The following is a 27,923-nucleotide window of genomic DNA, read 5'->3' on the forward strand; positions in this document are numbered from 1 at the left end:
TCACCAGCTCTAAACAGTTCAGGGTTTAACATGATAATTTACCAGTTAGACACGTGACACAAAGGTTAGTAACTGATACTCTGTCTACCCTCAGTTCCAAAATACCACCGGAAAACATTAGATTCCTACTCAGATCTCTCATGACTTAGAGTCCTTTCAAAATTAGGGTGTTGGAGCGGCCGTTCACTGGCCTAAATCAATCACGTATAGGACTGAATCACTCCCGCTACCTTCGGCAGAACTGCCTTCTACCAGCAGTCGACACAAAGTGCCAGAACGGTTTCCTTGAGCTCTTCACTCGAAAAGTTCCAGTCTCGACTTGACTCCCACGGTGTTCCTCTACTGTCTGCTTTTAAATTGACTGAAGGCTGTCAACACCAAAAATACATCTTACTTAAGCTAGAGAGACGTGATTTGATTCAATCCTATGTCTTCTTGGACTAAACTAATATATCATAAAAATACACTCCTGGAAATGGAAAAAAGAACACATTGACACCGGTGTGTCAGACCCACCATACTTGCTCCGGACACTGCGAGAGGGCTGTACAAGCAATGATCACACGCACGGCACAGCGGACACACCAGGAACCGCGGTGTTGGCCGTCGAATGGCGTAGCTGCGCAGCATTTGCGCACCGCCGCCGTCAGTGTCAGCCAGTTTGCCGTGGCATACGGAGCTCCATCGCAGTCTTTAACACTGGTAGCATGCCGCGACAGCGTGGACGTGAACCGTATGTGCAGTTGACGGACTTTGAGCGAGGGCGTATAGTGGGCATGCGGGAGGCCGGGTGGACGTACCGCCGAATTGCTCAACACGTGGGGCGTGAGGTCTCCACAGTACATCGATGTTGTCGCCAGTGGTCGGCGGAAGGTGCACGTGCCCGTCGACCTGGGACCGGACCGCAGCGACGCACGGATGCACGTCAAGACCGTAGGATCCTACGCAGTGCCGTAGGGGACCGCACCGCCACTTCCCAGCAAATTAGGGACACTGTTGCTCCTGGGGTATCGGCGAGGACCATTCGCAACCGTCTCCATGAAGCTGGGCTACGGTCCCGCACACCGTTAGGCCGTCTTCCGCTCACGCCCCAAGATCGTGCAGCCCGCCTCCAGTGGTGTCGCGACAGGCGTGAATGGAGGGACGAATGGAGACGTGTCGTCTTCAGCGATGAGAGTCGCTTCTGCCTTGGTGCCAATGATGGTCGCATGCGTGTTTGGCGCCGTGCAGGTGAGCGCCACAATCAGGACTGCATACGACCGAGGCACACAGGGCCAACACCCGGCATCATGGTGTGGGGAGCGATCTCCTACACTGGCCGTACACCACTGGTGATCGTCGAGGGGACACTGAATAGTGCACGGTACATCCAAACCGTCATCGAACCCATCGTTCTACCATTCCTAGAGCGGCAAGGGAACTTGCTGTTCCAACAGGACAATGCACGTCCGCATGTATCCCGTGCCACCCAACGTGCTCTAGAAGGTGTAAGTCAACTACCCTGGCCAGCAAGATCTCCGGATCTGTCCCCCATTGAGCATGTTTGGGACTGGATGAAGCGTCGTCTCACGCGGTCTGCACGTCCAGCACGAACGCTGGTCCAACTGAGGCGCCAGGTGGAAATGGCATGGCAAGCCGTTCCACAGGACTACATCCAGCATCTCTACGATCGTCACCATGGGAGAATAGCAGCCTGCATTGCTGCGAAAGGTGGATATACACTGTACTAGTGCCGTCATTGTGCATGCTCTGTTGCCTGTGTCTATGTGCCTGTGATTCTGTCAGTGTGATCATGTGATGTATCTGACCCCAGGAATGTGACAATAAAGTTTCCCCTTCCTGGGACAATGAATTCACGGTGTTCTTATTTCAATTTCCAGGAGTGTATTTGAAAAGTGAAAGTTTATAAATATCCAGTCAGACTCAGATCATTCACAATAATAACCAATAAAGGTTTGTTTCTAAGGAAATAGACTAGTATTAGACTAACTCACGTTAAATAAGAATGTACTGCTGTTAAATTATGCTTAAACAATTATTTATCCATCTTGACAGAAAAGTCTTTTCGTTCTCTTTTTAATTGTGGCCTTCGCTAATGCATGCGATTGGCCACCTTTAAATTAGCACAGTTTTTTATAGACTTCCAATCAACATTTGAATAAAGTTACTGGAAAAACAGTGAACTGTTCATTAAGTTAATAGACGAGTATTGCAGTATATGAGGTATTCATGCTGTATTCATTTACTAAAACTAAACTAATATATCATAAAAATATTTGAAAAGTGAAAGTTTATAAATATCCAGTCGGACTCAGATCATTCACAATAATAACCAATAAAGGTTTGTTTCTAAAGAAATAGACTAGTATTAGACTAACTCACGTTAAATAAGAACGTACTGCTGTTAAATTATGCTTAAACAATTATTTATCCATTCTTGACAGAAAAGTCATTTGGTTTTCTTTTCAATTGTGGCCTTCGCTAATGCATGCGATTGGCCACCTTTAAATTAGCACAGTTTTTTCATAGACTTGCAATCAACATTTGAATAAAGTTACTGGAAAAACAGTGAACTGTTCATTAAGTAAATAGACGAGTATTGCAGTATATGAGGTATTCATGCTGTATTCATTTACTATTTTGTTGTGACGTATACAATGTTCTTACAAATATCTGCGTAATGGAAAAGATGTAAAAGACATCGTGCAATAAATAAAAATGCAGATACGTAGCTTTCAAGGGTGACTGCTGCAGTGAAATACTATCATCTGAGATATCGAATTTTGAAATCGCATGTAGCGTTAAAAATTCTTAATTCAGATGTTCAGCGTGAAAATCTTTATCCGCTGTGAAATATTGCCTTGTGTAGCCTTAAAGATATTGAAAATATTGTTGTGTCATTAGATGCACCTAATTTTTGTGAGATCCTTGATGCATTCAGATTGACATTAACATTTGACTGTGAGTTATAGTCGAATCTGTAAGGGCTGTAAGAAGTCATCTTTCAGCTTGTCTGACACTCCGGCATTTCTTGGAGCATTGTCTCTTGCTGAAAAGCTGTGCGAGCTACAGCCGACCAAATTCCCAGCTTTGGGATTTATCCATTTCTGGCGGCGTTACTCTTCTCTGCACCTGGCTGGCTGGTACCGGACACGACGCGCCCTCGGACCTGGGTCAACACAGCCTCTCAGTACCAGCCTTACATATACGAATAACTCGCGTACATGCTGAAAACGTTACATTCTCGACTTCGAGGTGGACGTCCTCCGTTACTTAGAGGAAAAACCGATGACTACTTGAAACGGAATGACACACAGGTCAGATCACACAGGCAAGAGCTCACTGTCTCCATTCTGTTCTTTATCTACTAAGTCACCCTTACAACCCTTAGAACCATTTATTAGGAATTATGAAATACACTGCAGATAATATGAAAAAAAAACAGCAGAAATTGATACAACGGTACTGGGAGTCGTACGAACGTTAGGGTTAAGCAAATAAACTAAAGAAAGACTGAAGTACTGAGGAGCAGGAGAAATGAGATTACCGACAAACGTTGCATCAAAATTGCGCGGGTCCCATTTTTGTCTAAATGATTGAATTATGCTAACTGGGAAACAGAATAACACATGATGGACAAATCAATTAGTAAACAAGAAGCAGAATAACACAGACAAAGAAGGCACTCATCGCTACAAGAAATCTACTTTAGTGACCAATCAAATTAATGTGATCACCCGCCGAAAGCCTGAGATACCACCTTTTGCAGCGCTGACCGCTGCGAGACGTGCAGGAAGAGAGTGAAATAAATAAATAAATAAATAAATAAATAAGTGAGGATTAGAACCTGCGACCGTAGCGGTCGCAAGATTCCAGACTGTAGCGCCTAGACCCGCTCGGCCACACAGACCGGCGAAGAGAGTCAGTTCTTGGAGGTACCAACAGGGAAGCGGAGCCGTGCCAACCTCCAGTGCTGTGGACAGGTACACTTGGTTTCTTGTTGAGAATCATGGCACGAGAAGCCCGCTCGAGGTGGTCCCACAGACTCTCGACTGGGTTTAAATCCATGGAGTTTGGTGACCAGGGGAGTACCATAGACTCATCTTGGTGATACTCGAATCACGCACGTACACTGAGAGCTGTAGATACCATTCTGCCTAGGAGAAACGCCATGTAGGGGCAGAATTGGCACCCAGGGACAGGTGCGTACTTTTGTTGATCCATTGTACCTTTAATAATGACGAGATCACGAAAAAATTACCCCGACCATAACGCTCCTTCCTCCGACCTTTACCCTTCCGACGATTGTTGCTTTCAGGCGTTTCACCCCGTACATGCAAGGGCTATCTGTCATCGGAAAAGACCACCTGCCCTCACTTAGTGGACGTTAAGTTGTGCTACTGGTGCGCAAATTCCAGCCTTCGTCACTGATGAATAGCACTCACCACGGGTCAATGGACCAGGTACATGCTGCGTAGGTCCATTCTTAGCAACGTACGCTGATCGGTTCTTGATGGTTCACTATTGGTAGCCCCTTGGTTCATCTGGGTCGTCAGTTGCTCAACAGAAGTACATCTGTTCCCCCGTTCACATATCTGTAGCGTTGCTCACCGCTGTCGTTCCGTGGTTTTGGATAAGTCTATTTTGCCATGTTCGATATACTTCAGCTACGGCGTCATGTGAACGGTTTAAAATTCATCCTTTTCGGAGATAATTCCACCATTGGCCAGAAACTTAATGATCATGCTCTTCTAGACGTCAGACAAATCGCCCAGTTTCGGTATTACGTACACGATTTACTGCTAGTACTTGCACCTGCTGTCCATGAGTGCATATTGCACGTTGATATCGAACGTAGGTGGTGGTCTCATTATAGAGACTGGGACGTGTAGTATCAAACGTAAGCCCCTATAAGAGGAAAACAGTTTGAGGGAATATGTGTGGAGTATGCATATCCGAAAGAACATAGCCTCCTGATTTGGAATAAACAGGCACTGCAATACTGTATTTATCCGCCGACACCGGGCAAGCGACTTTCAAGTAAAATATCTACCCCAATAGGGGAATATACATAATGGATGTACCAGTACAGGTTGTCGACCTATGGAAGTTAGGGTATAACCTTGAATCATTCCCCTATAGCCAAATGGTAAGGCAGTCAGCCTCTGGCTGTGGTGAGGCCCGCACGGCTAGTTTGCGTCTCGCCTGTTATGCTTCTTGCAAGCGAGCGTGCGTTTGTTTACTTCCACGTAGTGGCCTGTCTCAGAGTCCGACATCATTGACCATCATGGTGTTTTCTTCCCGCAAAGCCAAAATTAAATTTGCTTTTCCAATAGATAACGAACAACCGAAGACATATGAAGTTGAACGCTTTGTACTGGATGAAATGCCTCTCCCGCTGCAAGATGTTCTCGGAATACGTTTTTCGATCCTCAGTGCTCCTGTGTACATAAGGCTGGTAAATGACGAGCTGTACGCCGATGTTGTGCAGCGACACGCTAACGATCTGAAGTTCCGATACTCTGACGGACATATTGACACTGTCTACAACTACATCTACATTTATACTCCGCAAGCCACCCAACGGTGTTTGGCAGAGGGCACTTTACGTGCCACTGTCATTACCTCCCTTTCCTGTTCCAGTCTCGTATGGTTCGCGGGAAGAACGACTGCCGGAAAGCCTCCGTGCGCCCTCGAATCTCTCTAATTTTACATTCGTTATCTCCTCGGGAGGTATAAGTAGGGGGAAGCAATATATTCGATACCTCATCCAGAAACGCACCCTCTCGAAACCTGGACAGCAAGCTACACCGTGATGCAGAGCGCCTCTCTTGCAGAGTCTACCACTGGAGTTTGCTAAACATCTCCGTAACGCTATCACGATTACCAAATAACCCTGTGACGAAACGCGCCGCTCTTCTTTGGATCTTCTCTATCTCCCTGTCAACCCGATCTGGTACGGATCCCACACTGATGAGCAATACTCAAGTATAGGTCGAACGAATGTTTTGTAAGCCACCTCCTTTGTTGATGGACTACATTTTCTAAGGACTCTCCCAATGAGTCTCAACCTGGTATCCACCTTACCAACAATTAATTTTATATGATCATTCCACTTCAAATCGTTCCGCACGCATACTCCCAGATATCTTAGAGAAGTAACTGCTACCAGTGTCTGTTCCGCTATCATATAATCATACAATAAATGATCCTTCTTTCTATGTATTCGTAATACGTTACATTTGTCTATGTTAAGGGCCAGTTGCCACTCCCTGCACCAAGTGCCTATCCGCTGCAGATCTTACTGAATTTCGCTACAATTTTCTAATGCTGCAACTTCTCTGTTTACTACAGCATCATCCGCGAAAAGCCGCATGGAACTTCCAACACTATCTACTAGGTCATGTATATGTATTGTGAAAAGCAATGGTCCCATAACACTCCCCTGTGGCACGCCAGAGGTTACTTTAACGTCTGTAGACGTCTCTCCATTGATAACAACATGCTGTGTTCTGTTTGCTAAAAACTCTTCAATCCAGCCACACAGCTGGTCTGATATTCCGTAGGCTCTTACTTTGTTTATCAGGCGACAGTGCGGAACTGTATCGAACGCCTTCCGGAAGTCAAGAAAAATAGCATCTACCTGGGAGCCTGTATCTAATATTTTCTGGGTCTCATGAACAAATAAAGCGAGTTGGGTCTCACACGATCGCTGTTTCCGGAATCCATGTTGATTCCTACAGAGTAGATTCTGGATTTCCGGAAACGACATGATACGCGAGCAAAAAACATGTTCTGAAATTCTACAACAGATCGACGTCAGAGACATAGGTCTATAGTTTTGCGCATCTGCTCGACGATCCTTCTTGAGAACTGGGACTACCTGTGCTCTTTTCCAATCATTTGGAACCTTCGGTTCCTGTAGAGACTTGCGGTACACGGCTGTTAGAAGGGGGCAAGTTCTTTCGCCTACTCTGTGTAGAATCGAATTGGTATCCCGTCAGGACCAGTGGACATTCCTCTGTTGAGTGATTCCAGTTGCTTTTCTATTCCTTGGACACTTATTTCGATGTCAGCCATTTTTTCGTTTGTGCGAGGATTTAGAGAAGGAACTGCAGTGCGGTCTTCCTCTGTGTAACAGCTTTGGAAAAAGGTGTTTAGTATTTCAGCTTTACGCCTGTCATCCGCTGTTTCAATGCCATCATCATCCCGGAGTGTCTGGATATGCTGTTTCGAGCCACTTACTGATTTAACGTAAGACCAGAACTTCCTAGGATTTTCTGTCAAGTCGGTACATAGAATTTTACTTTCGAATTCGCTGAACGCTTCACGCATAGCCCTCCTTATGCTAACTTTGACATCGTTTAGCTTCTGTTTGTCTGAGAGGTTTCGGCTGCGTTTAAACTTGGAGTGAAGCTCTCTTTGCTTTGGCAATAGTTTCCTAACTTTGTCGTGGTTGATCATGCTGGTTTTCGCTTCCGAACATTGCGGTCTTTCTAACTCCAGTTTGAAGTAAGGTCGGACGTCGTGGTGGCCGCTTTTAAACCTTACGGCAACGTCGTCAGTCACGTGGCAGAGACGTGGAAGACATCGAAACATAATGTGTCCTCAGTGGTGTCCGCCAGATAAAAATTGAACTACGGAAACACGTGCCTTCCTACTTCGTTATTGCAGGCTGCAGGGCTGTGTACGATGGCCAGCCGCGCAACTGTTCAGGTGTGGCCAGGAAGGCCACGGCTGTTCTGAATGTCTCCGACGTAGACTAGGTCAGACGCCGATCGGGGACGTCGCTCTTCCTGCGGCGCCCGCGGTGTTACCTCCGTCTTATACGTCTGCGGCGGTGCTGCCTGCTACGTCCCCCTCTCGACGACGCGATGGACGTTTCACCTGTCTCTCCTACAACCCTGAACGACGACCGTCAGCAGATACTTCTGTCCCGACCCCACGATTGTTGATCATGGAGCTACCTCCGCCTTTCTGCCATCTGACCACATGTCGGACAATAGCTGCCCGCCATTCGACACGGAACAGCATGTTACCGGGGAACGGTCGTCGAGGAAACGGAAGAGACAATATTGTACCCCTTGTGATGACTGCGCTCATCGGAAGTCTGCACAGGATGAGGACCCTGCTACTGATGGTGCGCTGTCCTCTGAAGCCCTCACATCTGAGAACGCGACGTCCTTCTCCTCCTCCATCTCCAGACAGTGTTCACCTCCAGACACTGACCTTCCCGCGCCTGCGTCTCATGGCTTTGCCTCCCTTTCTGTGTCTGACGCTAGCTGTGGGCGCACCTCTGATAATGTTCCACTGATCCGGCCCAGTGACATGTCTGTCTCCTGGGCAGCCGAAGTCGATGCTGAGGATGGGGATGGGCATTCCGGGGGTTTACAGAACAATGGATGCCCCCCCCCCCCCCAATTGCTGGGGTCAGCTCCTTCCCCATCAAAGTGATGTGCCTTTCCATAGGGGCCTAACAGCGAGTTCCCTGTTCTTCCACTGTGTTTGACTCACCTGTCCTCGTGACGATGGCGGCTTTCCAGACTTTTCCCATAGCCATGGTCAATGTCAGTATCAGTCACGTACGCCACTGGATTTACTCCATGATATGCCGACGTCGCGGACGTTGACGTAGCTCTCCTTCAGGTGTATGTTCCAACTTTCTGCGCTTCCCATGGTTTTACATGACATGTCTCTGATGCTTCCCCTACTGGCAGTGGGGTGACGATCCCTTTACGTGGCCCTATCCTCGCTGATGCAGTTGCCTATCTCCTCGATGCCTGCGTCAGAATCGTAAATTTTTATGCACCATCTGGTTCGGGTCGCCACCATGAACGTTCCTCCTGCTACTCAGAGACAGTCACTCATTCTTCCTGGATCGGCAGGATGCATTGCTTATGGGAGGCAGATTTCAACTGCATCCAGGCACCCAAAGACCACCTACCACGTCACTCTCTGTGCGCGGCGCTAGCGACAATTCTCCAGCACCTCGGCCTAGAGGATTCAAGCTTCATGGCAATCGTCCGGGGTTTACGCATTTCACTAGCCATTCTTCCAACCGACTCGATTGCGTTTACATATCTTACGATGTTGTCAGTGGGGAGCAGGTTGCTAAAGTCTAGACCACTGCTTTCTCTGACCATGATGCATAAATCTGCGCCGTGAGTCTCTGCAGCCAAAGGTTGTGACGAGGCCGTGGACAGTGGAATCTGAACGCTATCCACCTTACTTCATCCGACTGCCGGCAGCTCATCGAGACCACGTGGCAGCTCGTCGTCGACGCCGTGACGCCTGTCAGTCTGCCCTGTCATGGTGGGTGTTCTGTGCAAAGCCTGCCTTCCGCAAGGCCTTGATTGGTTACGGAAGGGAGGTTGCGGCGTCGCGGCGATGGACCCAGGATTTCTGTTTCACCATTCTCCGGGAATGTACTATGATGCCGTATTCGCTAGAGCGCCAGGCGATGGTGAATCGTGGCAACGCACAGCTCACATCCCTCTCTCGCCGCCACCTTGAAGGAGCTGTGGTCAGGGCGCGCACACACGATGGGTTAGCGCAAGAATATCCGTTTATGTATCAAGACATAGTGGAATGACGCAACCGTCGGAAGAACTTCATTAATGCTCTTAAGACTGAGAATGGGCAGCGTTTTGACACCCAATATCGGATCTGCCCTCCATACACATTATGTTGCGCTGTACTCTGAACAACGGCACAGCCCTGCTAACATTACGGCGGCCTCGGGATCTCCTTTGGCTCAGTTCTCGTAGATGCGACGATGGATCTGACTGCTAACGTCACGTAGGACGAAACCCATGACGATATCCATGCGGGTTCTCCGAACAGGTAGCCTCGCCCTGACGGCCACCCACTGGAATTTTATCGGACATTTCGTCCTCTTCTGGCGCCAGTGTGGACGGTAATTTGTCAGGACCTTATGCCACCTTTCGTGCCGATTGCAAACGGCTTCCTCGAATGTTTTCCCAGTCCCATCCACAAGCCTCGGGATACCTCACGGATATGCGATTACCGCCCCTTGACGATACTCAACAGCGATACAAAGATCTTCATCCCGCTGGTGACTGGGTGGCTTAAAAGGACAGCTCGGTACGTGATTTCCCCCGATCAGACTTCTATGGGACTGCCAATATCATCCGCAATATCCTCTGCCACTATAGGGACATAATCGCTCTTGCTCATGTTCGTCGTATGCCTTGACGTCTGCAGCTCTTGACGTCAGTCAGGCGTTCGATCGAGTCGATCACGACTTCCTGGAAGGGGTGCTCCGCAGTATAGGCTACTCTGATACTACCGTCGACGTCGTAATGCATCTCGTTCATGGAGCCACGTCTCGTGTGCTCCACAATGCGCATCTTACTCCTCGCATCTCGATCCTTGGATGAGAGCGTGAAGGCTGCTCGCTCTTTCCACTATTGTATGCATTCACCGTGGAACGGTTGCTATGCTGCTTCCGTCAACGCCTCTCTGGTATGTCTCTCGGTGACCATGTTTTCAGCTGCACTGCCTACGCAGACGATCTCGTCGTCGTTCTTCGGAGCAGTGCTGAGGTCAGGGAGTCACTGGAATGGGTTACCACTTACGGCGAAGCTTCTGGTAGTTGCCTAAACGTCCGAAAATCGAGCGCCTTTTCTATAGGTGGGGCTTCCTGTGGACACCGCTGCTCTTTTGCGCGTAGCTGGTACTCTCCGATGCTTAGGACTCGATTTCGCAAGTGATCTGCGGCGGACAATTGCCCTCAACTGCCGACATCTACTTTCTCAACTGCGAGCTGTCGATCTTCTGCAACGCACAAAATACGTAAATGTATATCTGGCGTCACGTATCCCCATATGGCACAGACATTTCCTATTCCGCCATCCATGGCGCGCCACATGCTAGTGGCATTGGGTTCCTTGCCACAGCTTGCTGTTCAATATAAGGTACGAGACCCTTACCCTCCTGCTGTGCATGGGCGGTTTAGGTCTGTATCATGTGCCTGACAGAACTGCAGCCCTTTGCGGCACCGTAGTGCTATGTGCCTTACCAGCCTATTGCTGGAGACCCTTGCACCACACTCTCTCTCAGCACCTATCTATCTTTCGGAAGTCCCACCGCCCTTTTTTTACTTCCGTCGCCGGCCGGAGTGGCCGTGCGGTTCTAGGCGCTACAGTCTGGAACCGAGCGACCGCTACGGTCGCAGGTTCGAATCCTGCCTCGTGCATGGATGTGTGTGATGTCCATAGGTTAGTTAGGTTTAATTAGTTCTAAGTTCTAGGCGACTGATGACCTCAGAAGTTAAGTCGCATAGTGCTCAGGGCCATTTGAACCATTTTTTACTTCCGTCACTTTTTCCTTGAACTGAGCTGCCAGCGCAGTTGACATCCACGAAGCTGATCTCTGGTTTCCTTCAGTAGCACAAGTCATCGAATGTGGTTTAGGGGAAGCTTCCCAACGTCGACTGGCGTGCCGTTTGGCGATCGGCGTGCGCTCTTTATGTTGACACTGACGTCCAGTCTGCATGGTGCCTTACTGTCAATAGGAAGCAAGTATGCCGGCCGTGGCTTCTCAGGGTTTACCTCGCAGTCACCCCGTAGTGTATCGACTGTGTTGTTGTGGACACAGGCGAGCACCGCCTGGTGAGCAGATCGGCGAGAGGTGTCTGGTTATTGGTGCGACAGATGTAGTCCCTAGTTACCCGTACTCTTCATCAGATTCCTTCTCAACAGCTCCTGTTTATGGCCGCGGGACACTTCCCGCAAGCGAAGACGAACTCAGAGAAGTGAATTTACGGACGCACAGTGCACTACTTGTTTGTACAGTTGTCGGCAATCCAAAATACAGGCAATTTTTCTCTAATTTCCTTTGCAGTGTCTTTCTTAACCCAACCCACAGAAGGGGTGTTTCTGTCATGAATAGCTGATCCCTGCCTCTTCCACCCTTAGAAACGATATATTCACTGGTCATCGGAATGTTCTTCTTAGAAAAACTATACGTTGATAGTCTCAATTAGTCTGAAGTTTTGCTGCGCCCTCCTTCTCGCGCGACGTCGGTTTCCTGATATTCTCGGTGGTATTAATGACAAAAATAAGTAAACAAATAAAAATAAGAAATGAAAGTAAAGAAACGGCTCTGAGCACTATGGGACTCAACTGCTGAGGTCATAAGTCCCCTAGAACTTAGAACTACTTAAACCTAACTAACCTAAGGACAACAAACACATCCATGCCCGAGGCAGGATTCGAACCTGCGACCGTAGCGGTCGCGCGGTTCCAGACTGTAGCGCCAGAACCGCTCGGCCACCAGCGGCCGGCTGAAAGTAAAGGAAAATAAATAAATAAACGATGTTCAATGTAAAAAAAGTAAAAGAAAAAGAAATTGCCGTGCGGGGTAGCCACGCGGTCTGGAGCGTCTTCTCACGGTCCGTGCGGCTCCCCAGTCGGAGGTCCGAGTCCTCCCTCGGGCATGGGTGTGTGTGTTGTCCATAGCGTAAGTTAGTTTAAGTTAGATTAAGTAGTGTGAAGGCTTAGGGACCGATGACCTCAGCAGTCTGCTCCCATAAGACCTTACCGCAAATTTCAAAATTTCCAAAAAGAAATTGGTAAGCGGACTGCTTACGACAAGCAGGAAATCTGGGTTCTATTCCCGGTCCGACAAAAATTTTCCATTGTTGTCATTCCATTATACAGCTGGTGGTTGTCCATATTCGCAACTGCGAAGACATTTAATTTTTACAGTCATATCTTCGGTAACTGTAGAGTGTGGTATTATCGGTTGCACTTTCTTTGTGGCGTGTGAAACGTGCCACATTTACTACAAATATTTATACAGGCTGTTTATAGAATTTCATATGATACTGCCAAATCATACTTTTGCAAATTAGTATTGTAAAGGATAGTCAGTGAAAATCTTTGACCTATCGCCATTCTGTAAGGAACCCCCTGTGTAATTAGAATTAACTGAATTGATGGTTACCTATCGAAAAGCTACTAGCTACAAAGAACAGTGAAGCCCAGCGACGAAAAGTTAGTGTTGCCGTGAAATATAATACTGCAGGTTTCTCAGTATGCTTAATAATGATAAGAGTTACTGTTTAATAAGTTGTGTGACACATAAATAATATTAACAATGAACACATATAGTTGAATTACCTGCCTGAATTTCTGCTATATGCTTTTGATTGGACAATATATTTAAGAGATTAAGGATAGGTATTTCATGCCAGAAAGCTCTTACCTAAATTCTTGTCGCCGCCGCCGAATAACTGCGACATGCTGTACTTCCCTCTGTACGAAAAACGGTAGTAATACACAAAACCCTTGACTTTGTACTTCCTAACAGAGTTGTCCGTTTTCCATGAAAAGAAACCATCGGTGCACATCTGAAGACAGATAACAAATATACTCATACTCAATGCCGGAGAAAAAAGTTCTCTGTTATAAGGTTGTCAAACACATTCAAGACTAGAATATTTCCCATCGCAGACGGGTAATTGTAACTGACATCGTGTATGGTCGTTACTTGAGCGCACGATGGAACCATAAAAATAAATAGGACATAACAGTCGACCAGTCTTCTTATGCAATGGAACATAAGGAAATAATTAAACGCTACGTGAAATTGAAGATACAGAATACTTTCAGCGAAATTAATCAGAATTACAAGACGTGCCTTTACATAGCCATTTATCCATATTAATTTATTACACAAATAATCTCGGTACACTGAAGAAATTGTATTTACCATGCTCATAAGTATTTATAGAAAACTTCTAATCTTTCACATACTATCTGTGCTTAACCAATACTTACGTCAGCAACTCCATTCATAGTCAGTTTACCAGACGAGAAATAGAAGTTGCGTATCTTTTGGGTTATGAGCTTAGCCCGTGCTGACGTCTGATATGCTAGACACAGGGGGAATAATTTGTCACTCTTCTCGTCTAGTTCTTGCAACAACGTTTTATTTGCGACAAAAGCTGCAATCATGAATCAGACAGTATGAACAATTACTTTGAGAAAAGATGCATTAACAACTACAAAGAAAAGGAAAACTGTACAGTACGTTAAAGTAATACATCAGAAAAATTTTGTTACTTACGTTACGTAATCATACTCGAATTTCTGTTTAATGTGTGGACAAATTTAATTTAAGGTCACAAGACTGTAACACCGATAAAGTAGACTGTATGGCAATTTAAGAAGTAGAAGTAGCGACAAACTGAGCTATCGTAAGAAACAATGCAGCTACCACATTTACAAACCATTTCTTCAACGTCTCAACTGTGTGTTGCAAATGACAGACTACCAGCGTATGTAAACCAGTCATAAACAAGCAGCACACAGCAGTATCTTACATTGATCACAACAGTGTTAATTATTGCCTGTATTGTAAATAAAGCTGACCTTTAATTATTTTTCTGGCGAGCACTATCTTACTGGGCTAAACAGATTCTACAAGTATATAGAAATTTTTGTAAAATATTTTTTAAAAGTCTTTTACTGACCTTCTTATGTTTGAATCTGTAATTATCATGCACGTTCAGTGTCAATGAAGACTGGAGACGATGCAAACTTAACACCAAATTTAGTATCCACTAACAATTTTTGCATGTGCAAATCCATATTTTTGTTCAGGATTGCGGAAAAAATTGAGAATTTGACTACAGATTTTTATCTTTCCTCCGGCACCATGAAACCGCATTGCTAACATCAGCAGCAAGAGCATTTTAGGCTTACTGATTATTTATATATGGACGACAAAGGTATCTCTCTTTCTATTCAGTGAAATGAGAGTGCCCAAACAATTCATAGATCAGTTAGTAAGCTGTCGTAATCAATTATCTTATGAACAATACTAGAACTCGGTATCCGTAAGTCTTCATTGTTCACGAAGGCCAGGTTGTTACATAATCTAAAATCCACATTAGAAACTTCCCTATTACTGAGCGATGCTGAATGGCTAATCAGTTACGAAAGCTACGGTATGGCTTGCACAATGTATTTATATAGAACGGAAAGGCATTTCTTCGTGTCACAGTACACGAATCGTATTCCATTGGTATGCAGGATAGTGGTGCGAAATAAACTCTAAGATGTGTCGTTATTTTTGTGGTCTACAGTCCCAAAACTAGTTTGATGCAGCTGTCTTTGCTGCTCTAGCCTGCGGAAGCTTCTTCGCTGTCAATATTGCAACTAAAATCCTTCTAAATCGGCTTGTTCTATTCGTCTCCCTCTACGATTTTTACCTTCCACATTTCCCTCCAATACTAAACTTCTGATCCCTTGATGTCTTAGAATGTGTCCTATTATCCGATCCCTTCCTTTAGTCAATTTCTGCCACAAATTTCTTGTCTCCCCAATTCTGTACAGTACCTCCACGGGAAGTTGGAGAACAAGACGAGGTCGCTTCTCAGGGACGCAGATTTACCGGAGGGTGACGTTAAGAAATTGTTACCCCAAGGTCCGGTACCGCCTAGACTATATGGACTCCCGAATGTTTACAAAGAGGGGTACCATTACGCCCCATTGTCAGCAACATCAGGGCACCTACATATTTGTTGGCCAAATACCTGACGGGAATGTTAAGTCCTTATGTGGGTAAATGCCCTCATCACATCCGTAATTCCGTGGATTTTGTTAAACGCCTTGATAGCTTCAGGTTGGATGAGTCAGATATCATGGTGAGTTTTAACGTCGTTTCCTTGTTTACGAGGGTACCCCTGCGAGAGTCACTAGAATTGATTAGTCAGAAGCTTGACGAGAAGACCACTGAACTTTTTATGCATGTCTTGACATCCACGTATTTTCTTTTTAATGGAGAATACTACGAACAAACGGAGGGAGCCGCCATGGGTAGCCCACTCTCACCGGTGGTAGCGAATTTGTACATGGAGAACTTCGAGGAGGAAGCCCTGTCGTCATCCGTATGGAAACCTACTTGCTTTTTCCGTTACGAGGACGACAAGTTCGTCATCTGGCCACATGGTATGGATAAACTCCTTGACTTCCTTACACATCGAAACTCCATACATCCCAACATTAAATTCACTGTGGAGACTGAAACTGAGGGTAAATTACCTTTCCTTGACGTCTTGGTCAAGAGAAGAGCTGACGGCACCCTAGATCATGGGGTGTATCGGAAGACAACGCACACTGATCTGTATTTGCACGCAGACAGCTGCCACCAGCCACCACCCTTCACAGAGGAATGGGGTACTTAATACTCTAGTACATAGGGCGCGCACTATCCCTGACGCAGAGAGTCTACCCAAGGAATTGGAACGTCTGAGAACTGTATTTCGAAAGAATGGGTACTCAGAGTGGCAGACTCAACGTGCTCTCCGCCCAACCACTACAGCACAACCTGTGGAGATGGATGAAATCACGAGGGAGGAGGTAGGCACTGCGTTTATTCCATATACAGGCGCACTCTCGGGGAAAATCGCCCGCATTTTGAAGAAACACCGGGTCGGAACTGTGTTTTGTCCTCCGAATAAAACTCGTGCACTGGTGGGGAGCGCCAAAGATGACCTCGGTTTGAGGAAGGCTGGCGTGTACCAGATTCCGTGTCAATGTGGCAAGTCGTATATTGGTCAGACGATGCGTACCATCGAGGATCGATGTCGTGAACACTAGAGGCACACTCGACTGATGTATTCGAGCAAGTCGGCGGTTGCTGAACATTGTTTGTCGGAAAATCACGCTATGGAGTATGAACGCACGAGGATTCTGGTACAGACGTCGAGATACTGGAACAGTGTTGTTAGAGAGGCCATCGAAATTCGCACCAATGACGACCTCATAAACCGTGACTGTGGCTATAATCTTAGCAAGGCTTGGGAACCAGCGATTGGGTTAATCAAGAGTAAATCGAGCAAACGTATAGTTGTGACGACCACGGCGGACAGAGCCATCACTACGACGTCATTTCAGACGCTGTCGCAATTTGTTCCACCGCACGACCGTGGCGCGGGGCGCGGACAGCGGAGGGAGTGCGCCGCGGGCGGAGGGTATTTAAATCGGCCGCCGCCGCGACCGAACCCAGTTCCCTCTGAGCAACCATAGCGTACGGATATCCGTGCCGGCACGGTCACAGGAGCTCAGTCCGTCAGTTCACCCGATGATGGCGACATGTATGATCGCCGAAATATTGTGCCCGTTGGACACTATAGACCGGCAGTACACCCGTGGATATTTTGATTATCAAATACGCCGGAAGAAACTCAAGAATCACAAGTAAAATAACCTTAAAACCATTTTATGCTTTGAAAGCCTTCATTTTCGCCATTGACTGTAGTATTATTAAAAATCCACTGTTGGAATTTCAACCTTGTGATTATTTCCGAGTTGGTAACAGGTGCCGCGTATTCTTCATCATTACAAAATATTGATCTGAAAAAAAAAAAAATAGGCTGACGTTTGAGAGACTAGCCAGCAAGAATCGATATGAAAAGAAGTGGGATACTGGTGAACTAAGGAATGAAGAGATATCCTTGAAATACTCTGGGGCTCTAGATAATGCGATGATGAACAGCTCAGAAGGTTGGGCGTTTCTGAAAAGGTCAATCACAGAAGTTGCAGAAAACAGCGTGGGTATAAGGAAGTTAACTGCGGAGAAAGCATGGGTAAGACAAGAAATACTTCACGTGATCGACGAAAGAAAATTCGGGAATACAGAAATATAAATGATTTAGGAATGAAATGTGGTAAATAGAATGTGGAGGGAAGGTGAGTCGATACGGTTCAGTCAAAATGTGAAGAAATCGAAAAAGAAATGAATGTCGGAAGGACTCAGCATATATAAAAAATCAAAGCAACCTTCGGTGAAATTAAAAGCAATGGTGGTAACATTAAGAGTGCAATGGGAATTCCACTGATAAATGCAGAGAAGAGAACGAATAGATGGAATGAGTACGTTGAATGCCTCTATGATGGTGAGGATATACCTGATAACTTGATAGAAGAAGAAACAACAGTTAATAGGGAACAGGATAAAGTACTAAAATAGGTATTTAGAAGACCTTTAGAAGACTTAAAATGAAATAAGGCAGGAGAGATAGGTAATATTCCTTAGTAATTTCTAAAATCACTAGGAGAAGTGGCAACAAAACGATTATTCACGTTGGTGTGCAGAGTCTATGAGACATGAGACTGGCGATCTACCATCAGACTTTCGGAAAAACGTGATCCACACAATTCCCAAGATTGAGAGAGCTGAAAAGTGCGAGAATTATCGCCCAGTCATCTTAAAAGCTCATGAATCAAAGTTGCTGATAAGAATAATACACAGAAGAATGGCAAAGAAAATTGAGGATAAATTAGATGACTATCACTTTGGATTTATGGAAGATAAAGGCACCAGAGAGGCAGTTCTGACGTTCCGGTTGATAATGGAAGCAAGACTGAAGAAAAACCACTCCCCGTTCATGGGATCTGTCTACCTGGAAAAGGTATTCCAAAATGCAAATTGGTGGGAGATTTTCGACGTCCTGAGGAACTTAGGGGTAAGCTATGGGGAAAGACGAATAATTACAATATGTTCAAGAACCAAGACGGAAGAATAGGAGTAGAAGACCGAGAACGAAGTGCACAGAATAAAGAAGGGCATAAGACAGGAATGTAGTCTGTCACCCCTGGTGTTGATTCTATGCGTCGAAAAAGCAATGACGAAAATAAAAGGAAGGATCAGGAGTGGGAATAAAATTCAAGGTGAAAAGATGTCAGTGATGAGATTCGCTGAAGACATTGCTCCCCCACAATGAAAGTGAAGAAGACTTACAAGATCTGTTAAATAGATGAAAAGTATTATGGGCATGAATATGGATTGAGAGTAAATCGAAGAAAGACGAGAGGAATGAGAAGTAGCAGAAATGAGAACAACGACAAACTTAACATCATAATTGCTGATCACGAAATAGGTGAAATTAAGAGATTATGATACCTAAAATAAGCCACGACGAGCAGAGCAAGGAGGACATAAAAAGCAGACTAGTACTGGCAAAGAAAGGGCGTTTCTTCCCAAAAGAAACCTACTAGCGTGAAACATACGAATTGATTTCCGGCAGAAATTTTTGAGAATGTACGTTTGGAGCACGGCATTGCAAAGCAGTGAGACATGGACTCTGGAAAACCGGACCAGAAGAGAATAGAAGCAATTGAGATGTAGGGCTACAGAAGAAAACTGAAAACTAGGTGGACTGATAAGGTAATGAATAAGTTCTGCGCAGAATCGGCGAGGAAGGGAACATATGGAAAATACTGACAAGAGAAAGGGCAGGATGGGATGGCGTCTGTTAAGATATCAGGGAATAACCTCCGTGGTACTAGAGAAAGCTGTAGAGGGTAAAAACTGTAGAGGAAGAAAGCAAATAATTGAGGACGTAGGTTATAAGCGCTAGTCCGAGGGAAAAAAAACAGAAACTGTAAGCACTATACCAGCTAACGGTCAAAGGAAAGGAAAACACGTGAGGCTCTAGTGCTCGATTCAGCCTTGGTCACGTAGAGCATCGTTTGGAACAGGTCTTCACTAGTTGCGCAACGGTGAAGATATGGCTGACTTCCAGCATTGCTTGGGAGACTTAGATACATAGAAACATGCTGTTGCTGGGTGACAATCATGGGTGAGGTGTAGGCTAACAGTTGCAGAAGACGATATCTAAGGAGTAGCAACTCATCAGTATTTTTAAGCCGAGTGCAGTGCTTTGTAAGGTGGCGGAAGACTGAGAGGCATCATGTAGAAACTTTATTAGAAACGCTCGCTAGTGCTAGTGGGAGTGGCTGGGATGGTAGAGGCTGGGCTTTTGATATAGGCTGTAACGCGGAGAAGATTGCAGTTCAGACATTAGATTTCACAGTATACAGCTTCTGTGGCGTCGCCATCAGACAGAGAAGGACAGAGCTGTGAGGTGAGTCAGTATGTGTTTGAGGAGAATACGAATGGCTGCTGACAAGGGTCACTTTTCAATGGCACCACTTCAGAGAATCCGTAAGCCAGTGTGCGCTATACTTGGATTACACGTTATATGAATACGACTGGTAAGAGATTGATTGGTTAAGTTTTTAATTGATCGCACAGTGGAGTATTGGTGGGCGAGACATTTTTTGGAATGGAATGAGTTAAGAGATCTTCCTTAGCGAAAAAGATTCTGTCGCTGACTGAAATTAGTTCAGTAAATTGGAAACAGTGATTAGAAGGCAGAATTCTTATTTCAGTTAAATATGAAGTGAGTCAGAGCTAAACAAGAAAAACTGCTGACACGTACAAAACTGTGGTTTAGAGAATCACTTAACTACAGAAGAAATACTAAGGATCGTTTAATTGGGGGGGGGGGGGGATATTTTTTATCCGATTTCTATGCAGTGAGTTCTTCGTAGTTTACTAAATGTAACTTTTCATTAAAAAAGAGAGAGAGAGAGAGAGGGAGAGAAAGAAAGAAAATGTACCTTTCATATAAAAGACATTAGGATTAAGAATAAATAGTTACAGCTTATGTTGGAATGTTTGAACTATTAAGAAAGAAATTAACAGCAAGAAAATGCTCCTGTAGGAGCACAAAAAAGGAAAGACACTGACAGAAATGTGGGGAATCTGGTTATTCACCCCTCATACAACCTTCCTCATACAAAAGTTTGGCATGCGAACGTATTCGCGGTGATTTAACAAAGAAAATTGTGAACCCTTTTACGCGGTCTCTCTTAAGCTTTCATACTCAGCATCTTCTTCTCATTGCCTTTGTCTAAAAAATGTCTCTCTCTCGCTGTCTCCCTTTTCTCCTTTCTTTTACAGTATCTCCCACTGCCATTGTCTCCTCTCTCACTAACATCCTCTTTTTTTTTTTTTGCCTTTCTTGGCCACCGCTACTGTCTCCACCACACGTCGGCAGCTCAAAAATTCTGGGGGTCTAACTTATTTTCGCCTATATCCATATGCTTAAATTTTCGGATCAAATTGCGCCCCCCTCTGTACATACGTGATAAAGTTTCCCACTCAGAGAGGGTACAGGACCCCTGTCCCCCTCCTACCAAGCATATGTGTGCTATCCACTTATCTCTCTTTTTAGTTTCCTCTCTTTTGCTTCCACTTACATCTCATACAGCTCTCTCTGTAACTGCCATTGTCTCTCACTGACTATCACTATCTTCTCTTTGGCTCCTATTGCTGTTGTCTTTATCCATCTCCCTTTCTCTTCACTGCCACTTTGTGTCTCCCGGCATCACTGTATTCTCTCTTTCTCCCCTATTGGCACTGTCTTACCTCTCTTTCGCCGTCACTGACCCTCTTCTATGCTCTTTCAGCAAAAAAACCTCGAATATGTTCGCATGATAAAATTTTTGGAAAGGAAGGTGGAATGTCTAAGGTATCTGGTTCCCCACTTTGCTGCCGGAACCTTTTAAAGAGGAACATATTCACTGTTTTTTTTTTTTTTTTGCTCCCACAGAATCATTTTTCCGCTAGTGTCCTCCTTTTTCCAGCTACACCAGGGTGTGTTGCTTACATGAAACGAATTTTGTAGGTCATGAAAGAAACAGTTACCTGAAAAGGTATATTTATGTAGACTTACATACTTATTACATATATACTTTGGAACATACAAGCCACAAATAAGTACACATAATGTTAAGTTTAACACAAAATAGTTCGCTTTATATTTTTACCGGATACTTTGCTCATCGATCGCAATTCATCCAAAATGCAACGCTTATGAGTTGTATCTTAAAAAAGAAAAATGTTATTGCAAAATATTTTACTGACTAGGCAGTCTTTCTAGTTTTACACAATTTTTTGCAGTCGCTTCAATTCTTTTCAGCTATTTTAAGACCGTTTTTACCACATTTTTTGTCACTGCAGTACCTCTGTACATATCTGTGTAGACTTGAAGTGCCCGTTGTACAGAGACAGCGCGTCACTTTACTGATGACTTAAAAAATTATTTGGTGAACTCGGAACCTCTATGATCACCCTATAATCATTGCCAAGTGCGTACTACGTCAGACTGGATATTACGTGCTTATTTGACGTGAATAAGTACGGTAAATTTGAACCTCTGGATCTCGATGACGGATAACGGTACCGAAAACAAAAGTTCCGACGATCTCAAGAATATCAGTTTAAAAACATACTGGAAGAATTTCGACTATCTGCCGTCAGGAGAAATTATAAACTTGGCCATCCACAGAAATGGCACGTTTTATACCAAAAATCATCGTTTTTCATTTTTCTTAACTTTTTTTTGTAAATGAACTGGAAGCAGTTTTGATCGCATAAATTTTTTAATGTGATGACCGATTTCGATCTTATTATAAGATCATCTTCAGACCTACAATAAACAGGAATCCTTATAAACATATAAAGGACGAAATATTATATTGATAAAGCAGTAAATAACGCTGATATAGCATAATTGTCTGCCGGAGGCGATGGCGCATGGCAACCCTCTTGCTTGTGGATGGTGGTGTACTGCAACGTGAAGGACGCCAGCCGCTAATTAAATACTTGAAGCCCCACCCACCCTCTTCGGCATAACGTCATGGATAGCCAATCGCGTAAGTTACATTTCTGCCGATTAAGAAAGTAACGTGGTAGTTACTATTACGTCATTATTAGCATCCATCGAACTTATAAAACAAGTTAAAATCTTACAGCTTATAAAATAGAGTGTAAACAGGTAATAACTGCGACCTAAACTGTGTGGCCCTCTATCACTATCATGTATTGTTATCGACAAAAGTAAAGATGAGAGCAAGGACGCCACTCTCATCTTATTAGGGCCAAAGATGATAGCAAGGACGCCACGCTAGTAACCATGGCTACCTTATGGTCTTACTAGGGTCAAAGAGGGTATCTGTGGGGAAAGCGTCCTGGTAGCTCTAAGGATTCCAGGGAGACCCAACGAAGGTCGACAGTACATGATATTCCACTACTGATATCGCATTTCAGACGTAACATTTTTTTGAAGTTATTTTGACGAGATGTCTTTTAATTTAAATTTTAGTGGTAACAGTAACTCATGCGCACGTCACTTACCCATATCATGTACTATCGACCTTCGCTGGGTCTCCCTGGCAATCTTAGAGCGACCAGGACGCTTTCTCAACAGAGAGCCTCTTCGGCCGTAGTAAGACAAGAAGGTAGCCATGGTTACTAGAGTGGCGTCCTTGCTATCATCTTTGGTTCTAATAAGACGAGTAGGTAACCATGGTTACTAGAGTGACGTCCTTGCTATCATCTTTGCCTTGGTCGATAATCACATTAAAAAATTTATGCGATCAAGACTGCTTCCAGTTTATTTATAATAAATATAGATCGCTGTTTCCTATAATAAGAACTATGTTCTGTAAAATGTTACATTTTTTTATTTTCACAAACCGCACATGAACACCTGGTTCTTCTATAAGCCCTCTACGACCCACCCTAGACCGCACCTAACGCAAAAATTCAACCGATTTGCTTTATTTTCCTAGGCTGGAGGAAGAGTGTAGTTCTTAAATTTTGACGCTGTACTGCAGGGTTGCTACAATATGCCCGTTCTTCTGACAGGCATACAAGTACTCACGGTCACTAGGCAAAGGGCTACCGAAAACATTTGATCTCTTATCTCTGATGAATAGGACCGGGTTATGAGATCCAGAAAATCCTCATTTTTGCGCTGCTTTTCCGTAAAGAATGGTACCGTACATTCTCGTGCACGAACCGATTAGTTACAATCCTCTACAGATCCTGCGGTTCAAAATACGTGATTTCTTTCTCCAAATTTGATGCTGAGCTGAGCTCAGTACTTAAAATAGATATCGGTTTAATTTTGTACAACAAATTCAGTATAAGTGTTTTGACCGATTTCTCAGGTTTAAAACAACACGTTTGTAGAATGTTCTACAGTTGAGCAGCAAAATTTGAGAAAAATTAGTAATGGTAGATCTGATCGTGATGCCCAGATGGTCCCACTGAAAGGAATCAAGTCGACTACACGTTCCAAAGAAGAAAATTGGAAATATCTAGAGATTTGAGTTCATTTACAATGCAGACATTTAAAGCCCGTCTGGAAGGGCATAACTGAAACGAAGTCCACAATTCAGACAAATTCAATGAAAAATGTAAAACAACTAGACACACACTCACAATTTTCTTTTACATGCCTTTCTACCAAGAAATTGGAAACAGTTGTGTTCTTGTTGTTGTCTTCAGTCCACAGACTTGTTTGAAGCAGCTCTTTATGCTACTCTATCCTGTGCAAACATCTTTATCTCCGAGTAACTACTGAAAGCTACATCCCTCTGAATCTGGTTACTGTTACAGCACTGAAAGGAGAAATGATCTATGTTGCCCTTTAATGAATCTAACTTCGGTAGGGAAAGGGGTGAATATGCAAATATCAATACGTTTCACAATCTACTAATGGAAATAGTATGTTCGGCAGGCAGGAGAAGTGTTTTCAAATGACAACTCATTTTATACTATAAAGGAATTCTTGAAGAGAAACAGTCAAAGGCTGACATGGAGCTATATATAACATGTGTGTCAACATGCTGGCAATATATATATATAATGTGTTTGTGTGTATTTTATATATACAGGGTGTCACGAACTATTGCCACCTAGAATAAATCCGAAAGTATGACAGTAGCTGAAAAGTTTGTGGGACAAATGTTGCATGGGACAACGGGGGCCATAATATGACGTTGGTTTTTTGTTGCTATGTGGGGTCACGTCAGAAATGTGAAGGTCAACTTTGTTTTTTAAATGGGATGGTATAGTTTGGTGCATATTTTCTGATAGCGGCTATTAAGACGAATCCAATAATGTGTAACAGTAAGGTCTTTGAAGGTCAATGAAGATCAAAAAGGTGGCATGAAAGTCCATTTACAGAAGGTGCTCGCAATGATGACCACTGGTATCAATGCAGTGCTGCAATCTTCTTATCATGGATTAATTGGTATTCCCTATCACTTCGGCACTTATAGAAGCATATATTCTGACAATTCTCTTTCGTATATCGGGCAAATAGTAAATAATCGCCGAATATGGGGTATCCATCTAACGTGCCATTGACATGTAAACACCATTCGACGGTTTCGCAATACAACACTAACAGAAATAGTAAGACTAGTATCGTCGAATTAAGCGAATGTGAATGGTGGATTCCTTCGAAGAACAAGTCGATATGCTTCTCATTTACCGAGAAAGCCAACGAAATTCAGTGAGAGCTAGAGGCGTATATGCTGAAAGACATCCTCATCGTAGTGACCATACACGTAGTACATTGAAATGTGTGTATGATAAATTGAGAACACCTGGATCGTTAACGCATCGCAAACATATCCGGCAAAGAAAGGTTACTAACAAGGGAATGGAAATTGGTACTCTTTCCACTGTGGTTCGAGATCCTTATGTTAGTTCGCGTCAAGCCGCAAGGGAATCTGGCATGAGCCAGAGTAGTGCTGTTCGTGTCCTGCATCGCCAGAGATATCATCCTTACCGTATAAATCTCCACCAAGAATTAACTGGAACGGGTTGTATGCGTCGCATTGAATTCTGCCGATGGGCTCAACTTCAGGTTCAGAGGGATGACACATATATTAATTTGATTTTATTTATTGACGAGGCTACGTTCATGAACCATGGAAATGTTAATTTGCATAACATGCATTGTGGGCAACTGAAAATCCGTGTTGGCTCCGGCAAGGTGTACACCAAAAACCGTGGCCGGTGAATGTATGGTGTGGGATTCTGGCGGACAGGATTTTAGGTCCCTATTTCATGGAAGGAAATCTTAATGGTAGGAAGTAAACCACATTCCTGCAAGAAAGATTAGATCTGTTATTGGAAGAAATACTTTTAGGAACAAGGAACAGAATGTGGTATTAACACGATGGGTGTCCGGCGCATTTTTCGCTGGTGGCTAGAGATGAGTTTCAGACACAATTCCCAAATAGTTGGATTGGAGGCGGAAGAAATGGGTCGTGGCCGGCTCGTTCGCCAGACTTGACGCCTCTGGAGTTTTTCTTGTGGGGATTCGTAAAAGACATAGTCTATAAAAATGTCCCAAATACACCTGAAGATATGCAAGAGAGAATTGTCAGAGCCTATGCTTCGATAAGTGCTTCGATGTGATAAGGAATACCACTCAATCCATGATTAGAAGATTGCAGAACTGCATTGATGCCAACGGTCATCACTTCGAACACCTTCTGTAAATGGACGTTCATGCCACATTCGTGACCTTCGTTGACCTTCAAAGACCATACAGTTACACATCATTTGATTCGTCTCGATAGCTGATCAGAAAATAAGTACTAAACTGTAACATCCCACTAAAAATAAATAAAAAAAGAAGTTGATCGTCGTATTTCTGAAGCAACCCAACCAAGCAACAAAAAACCAACGTCATATAGGGCCCCCGTTGTCCCACGCAACATTTGTCCCACAAACTTTTCAGCTAATGTCATATTTCGGATTTATCCCAGGTGGCAGTAGTTAGTGACTCACCCTGTATATATACACTAAAGAGTCAAAGAAACAGGTGCACCTGCCTAAAATCGTGTACGACCCTCGCCGCGCGGAGTGGCCCCGCAGTTTGAGGCGCCATATGACAGATTACGCCGCCCCTGCCGCCGGAGATTCGAGTCCTCCCTCAGGCATGGGTGTGTGTGTTGTGCTTCGCATAAGTTAGTTTAAGTAGTATGTTCGTATAGGGAGCGGTGACCCCAGCGGTTTTCCCCGTTAGGAATTCACACAAATTTGAAAATTTTTTGTAGGTCCTTCGCGACAACGCAGGAGTGCCGCAACACGACGTGGCATGGACTCGACTAATGTCTGAAGTAGTGCTGGAGGGAACTAACACCATGAATCCGTAAGAGTACGACATGGTGGAGCTCTCTTTTGAAGAGCACGTTGCAAGGCATCCCAGATATGCTTAATAATATTATTGTCTGGGGAATTTGGTGGCCAGTGGAAGTGCTTACACTCAGAAGAGTGTTCCTGGAGCCACTCTGTAGCCATTCCGGACGTGTGGGATGTCACGTTGTCCTGCTGGAATTGCCCAAGTCCATCGGAATTCAGAAAGGATATGAATGGATGCAGGTGATCAGACAGAATGCTTTCATACGTGTCACCTGTCGGAGTCGTATCTAGACGTATGAGGGGTCAAATATCACTCCAACTGCCCTCTCCCTACACTATTATAGCCCCTCCACCAGCTTGAAGAGTCGCCTGCTGAAATGCAGTATCCATGAGTTCATGAGGGTGTCTCCATACCCGTGCACGTCCATCCTCTCGATACAGTTTGAAACGAGACTTGTCCGACCAGGCAACGTGTTTCCAGTCATCAACAGTCCAATGTCAGTGTCGACGGGCCCAGGCAAGACTTAAAGCTTTGTGTCGTGCAGTCATCAAGAGTACAAGAATGGGCCTTCGGCTCCGAAAGCCCATAGCGATGATGTTTCGTCGAATGGTTTGCCCGTTGACACTTGTTGAAGGTCCAGAATTGAAATCAGCAGCAATTTGCGGAGGTGTTGCACTTTTGTCACGTTGACCGATTCTCTTTAGTCGTCGTTGGTCCCGTTCTTGCAGGATCATTTTCCGGCCGCAGCAGTGTCGGAGATTTGATGATTTACGGGATTCCTGATGTTCACAGTACGCTCGTAAAATATTCGTACGGGAACATCGCCACTTCATCGCTACCTCGGTGACGTTCGTCCCATCGCTCGTGCGCCGACTATAGCACCACGTTCAAACCCACTTAAATACTGATAAGCTGCCAATGTAGTAGCAGTAACCAATCTAACAACAGCGCCAGACACTTTTTGTCTTATATAGGCTTTGCGACCGCAGCTCGTATTCAGCTTGGCCGGCCGAAGTGGCCGCGCGGTTCTGGCGCTGCAGTCTGGAACCGCGAGACCGCTACGGTCGCAGGTTCGAATCCTGCCTCGGGC

General features: G+C 44.7%; 1 protein-coding gene across 2 annotated transcripts in view; it reads right to left on the bottom strand.

The window, feature by feature from the left end:
- Positions 1 to 27,923, bottom strand: part of LOC126253376 (fatty acyl-CoA hydrolase precursor, medium chain-like) — a 116,535-nt gene that overhangs the window by 15,562 nt on the left and 73,050 nt on the right. Inside the window, exons 7-8 of one of the 2 annotated variants that reach the window (XM_049954662.1) lie at positions 13,806 to 13,972; positions 13,231 to 13,375 (exon numbers count right to left, since the gene is read on the bottom strand). The exons of the other annotated variant lie outside the window; for it this stretch is intronic. Of the exons in view, the coding sequence (XP_049810619.1) occupies positions 13,231 to 13,375; positions 13,806 to 13,972 (312 nt within the window). The remainder of the gene's footprint in view (positions 1 to 13,230; positions 13,376 to 13,805; positions 13,973 to 27,923) is intronic. 2 annotated transcript variants of the gene reach the window in all.

Source organism: Schistocerca nitens, chromosome 4, assembly GCF_023898315.1.
Source record: "Schistocerca nitens isolate TAMUIC-IGC-003100 chromosome 4, iqSchNite1.1, whole genome shotgun sequence".
Classification (NCBI taxonomy): Eukaryota; Metazoa; Arthropoda; class Insecta; order Orthoptera; family Acrididae; genus Schistocerca; species Schistocerca nitens.